The sequence below is a fragment of the Calidris pugnax genome, unplaced genomic scaffold, assembly GCF_001431845.1.
Source record: "Calidris pugnax isolate Ruff unplaced genomic scaffold, ASM143184v1 scaffold138, whole genome shotgun sequence".
Lineage (NCBI taxonomy): Eukaryota > Metazoa > Chordata > Aves > Charadriiformes > Scolopacidae > Calidris > Calidris pugnax.
Window position 1 is genome coordinate 1289941 of NW_015090858.1, and position 11170 is coordinate 1301110.

At 50.8% G+C, this 11170-nt stretch overlaps 3 protein-coding genes across 4 annotated transcripts in view; 2 read left to right on the forward strand and 1 right to left on the reverse strand.

Annotated features, from left to right (window-relative positions):
- Positions 1 to 6097, forward strand: part of UFD1L (ubiquitin fusion degradation 1 like (yeast)) — a 6446-nt gene extending 349 nt beyond the window's left edge. For both annotated transcript variants that reach the window (XM_014943977.1, XM_014943978.1), the window contains exons 2-11: positions 558 to 590; positions 1428 to 1549; positions 1896 to 2026; positions 2386 to 2458; positions 3281 to 3349; positions 3861 to 3926; positions 4216 to 4263; positions 4611 to 4699; positions 4995 to 5076; positions 5481 to 6097. In XM_014943977.1, coding sequence (XP_014799463.1) covers positions 558 to 590; positions 1428 to 1549; positions 1896 to 2026; positions 2386 to 2458; positions 3281 to 3349; positions 3861 to 3926; positions 4216 to 4263; positions 4611 to 4699; positions 4995 to 5076; positions 5481 to 5555 — 788 coding nt within the window. In that variant the 3' untranslated portion in view covers positions 5556 to 6097. The remainder of the gene's footprint in view (positions 1 to 557; positions 591 to 1427; positions 1550 to 1895; positions 2027 to 2385; positions 2459 to 3280; positions 3350 to 3860; positions 3927 to 4215; positions 4264 to 4610; positions 4700 to 4994; positions 5077 to 5480) is intronic.
- A 319-nt stretch (positions 6098 to 6416) lies between these two features.
- Positions 6417 to 8387, forward strand: LOC106889236 (chromosome unknown open reading frame, human C22orf39). The gene is made up of 3 exons (XM_014944073.1): positions 6417 to 6447; positions 6529 to 6696; positions 7753 to 8387. The coding sequence occupies exons 1-3, from the start codon at positions 6424 to 6426 to the stop codon at positions 7876 to 7878; spliced, it is 318 nt and encodes a 105-aa protein (XP_014799559.1). The 5' UTR covers positions 6417 to 6423; the 3' UTR covers positions 7879 to 8387.
- A 57-nt stretch (positions 8388 to 8444) lies between these two features.
- Positions 8445 to 11120, reverse strand: MRPL40 (mitochondrial ribosomal protein L40). The gene is made up of 5 exons (XM_014944072.1): positions 11013 to 11120; positions 10696 to 10779; positions 9622 to 9777; positions 8874 to 9282; positions 8445 to 8839 (listed from the first exon to the last, which is right to left on the reverse strand). Exons 1-4 carry the CDS (start codon positions 11054 to 11056, stop codon positions 8973 to 8975), a joined length of 594 nt encoding a protein of 197 aa, XP_014799558.1. The 5' UTR covers positions 11057 to 11120; the 3' UTR covers positions 8445 to 8839; positions 8874 to 8972.
- Between the last annotated feature and the right edge of the window lie 50 nt (positions 11121 to 11170).

The following is an 11170-nucleotide window of genomic DNA, read 5'->3' on the forward strand; positions in this document are numbered from 1 at the left end:
CTCGGGAGGGGAGGAGGAGGGTTTGTCCCGTGTCATTAGAAAACTTACCCGGCCAGTCCCGGCTTGTGAGCGTTGGAACAAAACATTCGTCTTTTTTAAAGTCTGTTGGTAAAATCTTGGCCCCGTGATGAGCCGTGGAAATCCGTGACCGAGGACCCTGCCCCTCGGTGGAGCTGGACAAAGAGAACAGACCGGCCAGTTAGTTCTGGGGCTGTCAGACTGTGCTGTGCTGGCTTGAGCTGGTGTCGATTTCATAGTACCTATAAACCCAGATAAATAAAGTTACCTTTAGGAAATGTTTTCTCTATTACTAGGTATTGTAAAACCTTCTCTTTTTTTTTTTCTTTTTCTGACTAAATTCTGTAGTTTCCATGCTAGCAGGTGTATTTGTTGTGACCAATTCTACTGAAATCTCTGCCTCAAAAATAAATTTGCAGGAGATTTTAGAGTCTCCTTTTTTTGTAGAAGATTTTAGAGACAGAAATTATAAAATTTATGTTACATACTCTTTGTACAGTCATACTTTTCCTAATCTTACATCTTATTCCTTTCTGCAGTAATTATGCCACCATCAGCTTTGGATCAACTCAGTAAGTGAATATCTTATTCTGGAATAACAGCATTAGAAATACCAGCGAACGTGTAAACAAATACCATGGTATTTTAGTTATCTGTTAAAATGTGACTTACTTAAATAGAGAATATAAGATTAATTAGTTGAAACAATGTGTTTTGGAAGTATTTTGTCTGCCATAATTAATGGGGCTTGTCTGTCCCCAAGTACAAACATCTGAAGTGTTGGGCTACCTGAGGCATGAATCAATATTTATTAACTATTAATGCCACGCTCAGTATAATGGCTACAGTTCATCTAGTAAATTCTTTATCTCAACCTGCTTGTTCTGGACGCTGTTGTCTAGAGCAAAATTCATTTTTAAGAAAAAATAAGTGATAGTTAACTTTGAAATGGTGAAAAGAGTAAGTGAATCAGTTGTATAGAAGGCCTTTATTGGCCTTTTTAAGTAAGGGTTTCTTTTCTTCCCCTCTGAGTTTTAGCCTTAATAGATTTTTTTTTTTGAGAAATTAGTTTAGTCAGGATGTAATTTTTAATAAGGCAGGGCCAGTTAAAATTCACTGGGTGGGAGCTAACTGTTAAGGACGTAGCAGTAATAGATTCCTCTGCTAATACCTGCTGCCTGCTTGTCTCTGAGCTCGGGGGACTTAAAGCTGGCAGCACGATGGCAGTGTGGTGTTTGTGTGTCTGTGCTCTCTCCTGGAGTTATAGTTTTGAGTGATTGGAGTGATGGTGTGAGGGGAATCCTCTCCGATAGTCCAGACTATTCTCTTGCTAGTGTTCAGTCTCTGAAAGCTTCAGAAATGTCTTAGTGGCTTTTAACAAATAAGATTTTTCTCTCCTCTCTCACCAGGCCGACTTAATATTACTTACCCGATGCTGTTCAAGCTGACCAATAAGAACTCGGACCGCATGACGCACTGTGGGGTGCTGGAGTTCGTGGCTGACGAGGGCATTTGTTACCTGCCTCACTGGGTGAGCTGCCTCAGCTGAACTGTCCAAACCTGAAGAGTAGGATGAGTGAGTTGCCAGGTTAATATTAAAGAGGCGGAGTGTTTCCTGAACGTGTGTGTCTTTGCTAGTCATGTTCCTGCGACAGCTTTCAGTCACAGCTCAGGCTGTCCTCTGTGAGAGTTTAACTGAGCAAGCAAAGCAGAACACTTTTTAAGGTGCTCCTGACCCTCCTCCTGACATCAAACCATGGTGAACTGCTGCGTTTTGAGGAAGATGGTGGCCCCTGTGAAAATAGGTATATGCAAGGAAAAGGAACTTAAAACATCAGTCACGTTGATGGTTTGTATCTTTGTTTTCATTCTTCCAGATGATGCAGAACCTGCTGCTGGAAGAGGGAGGCCTGGTGCAAGTGGAAAGTGTGAATCTTCAGGTTGCTACTTACTCAAAATTCCAGCCACAGAGTCCAGATTTTCTTGACATCACCAATCCCAAAGCCGTGTATCCTTCGTGTTCAGTTATGGGGCAGGGGACAAAAGTATTCTCCCAAAAGGGAATGTTGAGGCAGAGGTGGCTCCTGCTCCTTCTGAAAGCAGGAAGGCCGAGAGCTTTTGCAGTGCCAGCTGCTGGCACAAAGCGCAGCCGGGAGCGCAGGAGTGTGAGCCTTGGCTTAAAGTCAGTGAGTTTGAGTGTCCCTCAGCAGAACTCATACTCCCTAGTGTTTGCTAAGAGGCTGCCTACGCTACTGGGGGCTTTTAAACCTGGTTTGAGAGACCAAGGATCAGAGTTTTATAATGTCGTAGCTTTAAAGCTTCGATGCTGCATTGAAAGCAAATGTTTCATCTTAACATACTCCAAAGATTAGAAAACGCACTGAGAAACTTCGCTTGTCTGACTACAGGGGACGTTATTGCCATCAACTACAATGAAAAGGTACAGTGTGCAACACCGGTCCGTGCAAGTTTTGGTGGGATACCATCAATTTGAGGAAATAAATTCTGCCCCATTTTAAAAAAAAGTGTGCTGTATTTCGGTAGATTGTGACCGCACAGGTACTTGGACTCCACCTTGTGACTGGGTGTTATAGATGAGGCTGCAGTCCTGAGTGATGTGCTCTAGGCAGTCCTGCTTTGGCAGGGGAGTTGGGCTGGATGATCTCTAGAAGGTCCCTTCCAGCTCCCAACAATTCTGTGATTCTGTGATTTCTGGCAGCACGTGTGTGTGGTTTTGGTCCCTCGGGGTTGTGGGCTCAGCTCAGGTGTGGGATGCTGGCGGTGACACTGTCACCATGGAGCTGTGCACTGGTGTTGACAGCCAGCCCAGTGCAGCTGTGGCACCTCTTTTCTGTGGGAGGAAAAAGGGGTCAGTTAAATCTTTTCCTGAGTTGTGGTTTAGACTCTTTCTTGACTCACAGGAAAACAATTTTTTGTGCTGTTGATGTTTTTACAAGTCTATGAACAGAATGTATCCTAAATTAAGAATTTGTGTTAAAAAAATGGAAACTAAGGTACAGCAAGAGTGCAGCAGGGTACAGTAAAGGGACTGTTCTTTAGCTCCAGTACATGGCAATCTTCTCAGTTACAAATCTCTGCTCTCAAGTTCTGTAGAGACCCTGAATTACCCAGTCCTCAACCTAAAGAGCACTTATTTCAATTTTCTGGGGGCTACCTGAAGGGAAAGGTTTAGAAATGCTTTTCTTATATAAAAGTTGAGCTCTTTCATTGGTTGCTGTTATAATATTGGTTCCTGTTTCAGATCTATGAGCTTCGGGTGATGGAGACCAAACCGGATAAGGCCGTGTCCATCATCGAGTGCGATATGAACGTAAGTTGAAGTAGGTGGGGGACACCTGCTGTCACTGTGCCCTCCCAGGGGGACAGGGCCCCTCAGGGTGGCAGCACCAGGCAGCTCTGACGCTGTGGGATGGGGAAAGTCTGATGGGACACGTGAGGTGGCTCTTTCGAGGGTAACCCATGGACCTGTGTAACCACAGCCAGGGGCTCGAGGTACCACCAGGTGACTGCAGCCACTAGAATTTAATGTTTAGTTTCATCGTGTTTTATACTCTGAGTTTTATTTAACAGCCTTCTCTTGATTCAAACTCCAGTGATACCGTGGGGTGCTGTTATACTGCTCTGTTTCAATTTCATGCTAAGGCTCGTTCCTGGGAGGCTTAGTCTTTCTAGTTGTGGGTTGAAATTAAGGAGCAAACCTCAGCTCTTTCTATATGGAGATGGAGTGCTACTTTGGGGAGTTTTCAGGAATAGTGGTATAAAGCTTATGATTAAAAGAATTGTGTCAATCATGCTTATTTTCATGCTTCTTGTGTAAATAGGTGGATTTTGACGCTCCTTTGGGGTACAAAGAGCCAGAAAGAAGTGCACAGCACGAGGAGACCACAGTAGGTTACACTTCTGTTCTTCACACACCTATTCCCTAGAAACCAGCCGTGCTTGGGATGGGGCAGTGAGCGCCAGCAGACATTTGTTTCCTGAAACAGTTTCCTGGGACTAAACTTCACTTACCAGACACTTTGGTGTGTGTTACTTATGAGATGGTTTTTACCAACTGTTGATTTGGAAAGGGATTGTTCTGAAGTTTTGCTTGGTCAGAAACAGGTAGAACTGTTTCCATGTGTTGTGTGTATCACGAGGTGAGCACGAGGCACTAAGTTGTTTTCTCCCTGGCAGGACGTTGAAGCAGACCATAGCGGGTACGTCAGCGACATCGGATTTCGTGTAAGTTCCCGTTTCTGCTGGTGTCTGAATGCTGTGCAAGGGTGAGGGAAAGTTGTTCCAAACAACTGCAAAATACTAGTACCTGTTCTTAGGGGTGCTGGTGGATTAACTGGGGTGTGGGGTCCCAGCCCGTCCCAGTCTGACTTGCTGTCCTGACACGGGCAGTCTGAACGGGAGACTGAAACACACTCCTGGGGTTTATTGGCTTATACGTACCAAACCTCACACTGAATCAAATACCTAAATAAAAATGACAGTAAGATTTTACAGAATACAGTGCCCGTGTGCTGTGTGCTTCCCAACACAAGCTATGGTTACATTAACACTCCTTGTGTGCACATCCACAGGCGTTCTCTGGTTCTGGGAACAGGCTGGATGGCAAGAAGAAAGGGGTTGAGCCCAGCCCATCGCCCATTAAACCCGGAGACATTCGAAGGTAGGGCTGTTCCCTTCAGCTGTCGGTGTGTGAAAGATTGGTGTTTGTTCAGAGTTTAATTTAACTTCTTTTTTCCTGCTCCTGCAACATAAACAAGTGAACTGTGCTCTGAGCTTGCGTTCAGAAAATTAATAGTCTGGTCTTTTGGGCTGATTGTGATGTCCCCGACTGCGTCAGCCGCGGGTCCCTGGGGGACGTTGCGTTGTTGGCCCAGGACGGGCAGACATGGGGCAGGTCTCTGGGTGCCCAGTGGGTATAAAAGGTTTCTCATCATATTGTTGTGCCTCTTTTCCAGGGGAATTCCCAACTATGACTTCAAGATTGGTAGAATCACATTCATTAGAAACTCGCGTCCACTCGTTAAGAAAGTTGAAGAGGTAAATAAAGCTGGATCCTTCCCAGTTTGGGGCAGAGTCAGGACATGAGAACTCCGGTCCGAGGTTGTGGTTCCTCTCTCCACACTTACACTGAGAAGACCTCTCAGTGTAATTCTGTTACAAGGGGTTTGAGCTGGGTGAAGGCCCCCGCTGCCCGTCCTTGGTGATGTAAAACCATTGGGCAGATATGGATGAAATAAGGCAGCTCCTGCGTGTTGCAGCTGGGCGGAAGGTCTCGGAAACACTGGGAATTATTTTCAGGCAGTGGTTATTGTGTAGACGAAGGATGTGAGATGCTGCAGCTGGGTCCTGCCCTGCTGGAACGTCCCAACCATCAGTTTCATCGCACACAAGCACTGAGTGAAGAGGTAACGACCTGTTTCCCCTCTTTTTCCTGTTTCCAGGATGACTCCGGGAGCCGGTTCATCGCCTTTTCGGGAGAAGGCCAGTCCCTGCGCAAGAAGGGAAGGAAACCCTGAGTCCAGGAGCCTGGAGTCGGTCGGGAGGAAAATAAAAGATCCCTTGCAGCGTGTTGGGCCGGAGTGATTGCGGCGGGGCTGGGGTCTGCAGCACAGGGAGCTGTCGCTGGGGGGTCTCACCTTTAAAAGCAGAGCTGCTCAAATTCCAACTGGACTGTCAGAATTTTCGGTTGGGAGTTCTGGGAATTCCAGAGGGGTGTTTTGTGTGAGTTGTAAAGAGGGAAAGTGTGCCTGGGATAAACCAGAGGAGTAACCCAGTGCGATCCTGTACCAAAAGACCCCAATTTCTCCGGCTGTGTCCTCCCCTCCTGCTATTTTCCTCCTTCTGTATATTTTTGCCCCAATTCCAGGTGAGCTTTTTTTTTGGGCTTGTGACACAAAGGCACAGGCTCACGGTGTGGCCTTTGGGGCTGTTGTGCGGGGGAGTCTCTGATCTGGGATCCGGGTGTTGGTTATAAATCCGTGTGAGGGTCCCCTGTAGCCGCTTCTTGTATTTACAATTAAAATTATGCCTTTTAATTAATAAATAGGGTGATAGAGCACTCGCATGGAGGTGGAGGCGGGACGCGGCTTCCCCCCTCCCCGGGGGCCGAGCTACGCTCTCGTGTGTTAATTTCGAGGCGGAGGGGGGAAAAAACCCGCGGCGGCGGCGGGAGGTTTGGGGTTAAAACGGGCGGGTTTGGTTGTCCGCTTGGGAGTCGGGCGGGACGGGGGCGGCCATTGTGGTGGGGGGGGCGGGGGGGGAGGCTGAGGAGAAGACACAACGAGGGGTTAGATCCCCGTCGGACCGGGGGATCGGGCCCCCTCGACGGCCCCAGCCCCGCTCACCCGCCAGCTCTCGCCGCCCGCCATGCTGCCGTACGGCAGCATGGCGGGCGGCGAGAGCTGGCGGGTGAGCGGGGCTGGGGCCGTCGAGGGGGCCCGATCCCCCGGTCCGACGGGGATCTAACCCCTCGTTGTGTCTTCTCCTCAGCCTCCCCGGCCTTGCGAGGACTACTGGTGGGAGTGGAAGCACTGCCGAGGCCTGCGGCACGCCTTCCACCATTACTACGCCCACGGGGAGCTGCCGGCCTGCGGGCGGTGGAAGGAGGACTACGAGGCTTGTCGTTCCTGGGAACGGGACCGAGACACCGCAGCGCAGGTACCGGGAGATGAGGGGGGGTGGGTGAGCTTGGAAGGCCCGGAGGGAGAGGGCTTGAGCGTTTTGGTGTGAAAACTCTGGGTTTTGGGGTTCTGCGCCGGTGCAGCAATCACAGGATCTCATGGGGTTGGGAAGGAAGCTGTGGAGATCCATCTCCTCCAACCCCTTGACAAAGCAGGTCCTGCAGGAACTTGTCTGCTTATCCAGGTGGGGTTTGGAATGTCTCCTGAGATGGGAGACTCCACCACCGTGGGTTCAAGCTGGTGCCCCTGTCACTGGGCCCCACTGAAAAGAAGACTGGCCCCATCCTCTTGACACCCACCCGTGAAGTGTTTCACAGAATCATCTCCATGGGTGGAAGGGACCTTTGAGGTCATCGAGTCCAACCACACACAAAAAAAAAAAACAAACAAAAAACCCAAAAAAACCCAAACCCAAACAAAAAAACCCAACCCCACAAACAGACACACAAACCAAAAAAACCCCCCACAAACAGACACACTCCCACAAACCTGGGCACTAGAGCGTGCCCTGAAGTGCCACGTTTCTTAAATCCCTCCAGGGATGGTGACTCCACCACCTCCCTGGGCAGGCTGTTCCAGGGCCTGACCACCCTCTCAGGAAAGTCATTCTTCCCAATATCTCATCTAAACCTCCCCTGCCCCAACTTCAGACCATTTCCTCTGCTCCTGTCATTATTCCCTTGGGAGAAGAGGCCAACCCCCACCTCTCTGCACCCTCCTTTCAGGGAGCTGTAGAGGGCAATGAGGTCTCCCCTCAGCCTCCTCTTCTCCAAACTCAGCATGCCCAGAGGTGTTTGAAGGGCCGCCTGGCAGCGTGTGTCCGGGAAGGACCCCCCAGCAGTGTTGGTTTCAGAGGCAAACTATAATAACCCTGAGAGTTCAAGGCGTGTGTCCTGCTCACCAACACCCTTTAGCACTTCTACTGAAGCACCATAAACTTCTCTTGCTCCCTTGATCCCAAATCCTCCGCAGGAACCCTGTGGGGCAAACCCAGTGCTGCCGCAGTGGTGATTTCCCCCCCTGTGTGTTGCAGGAAGCTCTGTGCCAGCGTGAAAGAGCTCGAGTTATGGAAAGGCAGAAACACGCCCCGGTGTGGAGGCTGAGGAAGAGCCCCCCCCCCGACTGGTACCTGCCCCTCGACCAGGACAAACCCAACTAGCCCCAGGACAAACTCAACTAGCCCCGGCGTTGCCGTGGGGGGTCAGTCCCCCCTGCGCTGGGCTGTGCCCGCTCTCCTCTGGCAATCACGGGGCTGTAGCTCTGCCCACAAAACTTCCAGAAACACCGAGAGTTTATTTCAACCCCCAGTATTTTTTTTAATGGAGGTGCTTAATTTGATTCTCGCCTCTTGCTACTGTATGAGTTTGAGGTTTCACCTCAGCAGCAGCTCCTCTCCCCGGATGAGGATTCGCCTCTGGGACAGGGCACCCGCCCCTGGGAAGAAAGGATCCCACTGGGGCTGCTCCTGCCCGCTCAGGACAATCACCACCACCCCGTGCAAGAGGCGTTTCCCAGGGACCCGCCTGCGGTGGGTGCGGAGCTGCTCGGCTGGGGGGGGTGATGCTGCAGCCCCTCAAACCACCCCCTGCCCGGCCCCGCTGTCGGCCGTCGTGTGTGTCCACAGCAGTGTTCAAAACCACGACAAAAATAAAGGTTTGTGTGAATGAAGAGAGATCTGTTTTGTTCTAGGGCAAACACATGGCACCATAAAAACCCCAAACTCAGTTTTGGCTTTGTCACAGTATATTTCCCATCTCTTTTCCCTCTTAGATGCAAAAACACTTCCCTGCTTTGCCCAGAAAGGCAGAGAGTCAGCTGCTGCCTCCCTTCCAGCACAGACAGGCCATCCGTTCCTCACAGCACAGGGATCTTCTGGGTTAGGGTTTATGAAGAACAAAAAAAAAAAAAGGCAGTTTCTTGGGAGCATGTGAAGGGAGGAGAGATACGAGCCCAGAAAGAGAAAATGCTCCATGAAACGCCAGCTCTTGGTCTTGTTCTCGCAGGGCCCCAGCGTAGGGCAGGGTGGTGCTGGTGGGTGTCTCACTGCCCAGAGAGCCGTTTAAAACCCCAAACACACAGATACATCATTGGTACGTTTTTACAGTCCCACAGTCCCCCACCTACAGTATTTTAACCCGCCTTACAGTCCCCCACCTACAGTATTTTAACCCGCAGAAGGAATTGTTTATTCCTGTTCCACTCTCTCCTCCCCGTGTCAGCTGAGGAGCTCACGATGAGCAGCACGCTCCTCCCTCACTGCGTGTACACCTTGGTGATGTCCACACACTTCCCCTCCGGGGGGTCGTACCCCGGCAGCGGGGGGGTATAGTCAGGTCCCTCCCTCTGGAAGGGGAAGAGCGCGGTGTCGCGGCGGATGGCTGCCTGGAACAGCTCCTCTGACTCCAGGCGCAGCTCCCGCAGAGCCTCCTGCTGAGCCTCCACCAGCGCCTGGATGGCAGCCTTCTCCGCCTTGTCGTGGTTCTGCTTGAACAGACACCACCTCTTCAGAAGTAACACCCTTCTCTCCGTCTCCTCCAGTGACAGAGGGGGGAGGCTCCGCACCCTGGCAAAGAGCAGGATAACGTTTTAACAGAGAAATGGCCTGTGCCCCAAAGAGTATATCAAAAAAACCTCCACAAAACAACAACAAAACCCCAAACCCAGCGAAAGCGTTTTATTCGTGCAACATCTGTGAGGTTTTCCATGGTCGTTCTAACAGGAAACTCACACAACTATTTTTTCACTGCTTTTAGCAGGAGCACATAAAATTTGGCATTCCCATTTTTGTCCTGTAGGACAAGGTAGGGAAGGTTTGTCCCGAGGCCAGCACTGTACTGCAGTTTCACAGAAACAACAAGTGTTTCCCCCATGCACACGAGCGCCCGGTGAGAGTCTCGCTCACCTGGTGCTATCCGAGAACTTCAGTGGGGTTTGAAAATCCTCGATTGGAATCATTTCTGGGGCAGCTTTTTCCAACTTTCTAATCTTCTTTTTCATACGTTCCTTCTGGGCTTGCTCTTTCTTCACATCCACTTTCTTCTTCTTTTTTGGTTGTGCTCTGCCAGGGAAATAATTACATGAGTGAAAGAAGGTATTTTGACATTTAATTTAACACCAGCAACTTTCAGTTCCACTTTACTTTTCTAAGGTCATTCCTCCCCATTGTTTGATTTGGTCCCTAGTGGAGGTTCCAGCCATTAGCTTTATTCAAGTAATGTCACTTCCAGGAGACAGTAACGTCATCTGAGATTTTCTGCAGAGACTGCACCTGCCCAAGAAAAGCAACCTCCAATTTTGTGCTGAGCACCAGAACGAGCTGAGGACATTCCACCAAAATGGCACTGGAATTGTTTTGCACCGGCTCGGGGCGCAGCAGAGCAGGTAAGGGGTTTATCTGCAATACTCCTGCGGTCTCGCAGTAAAGAAGAGAGCGACAGGTTTTACACATGCTTTTAAAACTTCCACATTTGGAACCAAATTCAAGGGGCAGACATTCCTCTGCTGTTGTACTTCCCCTGGCAGATCTCATTATCCCAGATAATGAACGCCACGCTCTGTAGACGAATCCTCACGGACAGATATCACTCAAACAACCAACCTTCATGGTGTGGAACGGTCCCCATGATGGTACCTACCAGCTACCGGGATGTTTTGAATCAAGTGGCATCAAAACAAAACATGGATACCAAAATGTAACATAGATGAAAAACGTGGGCTGTCTAATACGCCACTTTATAGTATTTTCGGTTCGGCTCTCATTTCCATCGCTACTCAGGAGGGAATTCTGGAGCACAGCTTAAATCCAAACATTTTGTTGCTGAAGGAGCAAATACCACTACAGACAGGCACAAAGCGGTAATTGCACCGGCTGCCGTTACACTCCCCTCACACCGTGACTTCAAAGACTTACAGCTAAAAGTTAGTTTGGACGTGGGGAAATGGAGGATCCCCTCAGGATGAACCCCCCTTCGCTCACCTGACGGGGAGAGACGCCCGGGCCGCCAGCAGCGATGTCTGCCAGTGACTCCCTCGGCTCGGAACCGCCTGGGGCAGCCATGAACTTGGGGAAGGAACAGAAATCGTGAGGAGAAATTCGGGATGTTCGGCGCTGCGGGTCCACAGATGCCCGCCCGGCAGGGGGACCAGGCCCGGGGCTCGCCGTTCAGCGAGCCCCGAGCCTGATCCCCCTCCCGGGCGGGCGAGGAGACAGCCCCGGGCCTGGTCCCCCTCCCGAGGAGGAAGCCCCGGGCCTGGTCCCCGTCCCGAGGAGGAAGCCCCGACCCACAGCCCTACCTGAGGCGAGACCCACAGAGGCCCCGCGCCGCCGCCGCCAACATGGCGCCCTGAGGTGACGGCGGTGTCCCCCTCGCTCCCCGCCGGCCGCGCTCCCGCTCCCGCCTCTCCCCGTTCCGCCGCTGTGAGGGGAGGCCCCGCCCGCGCCCCGCCCCGCC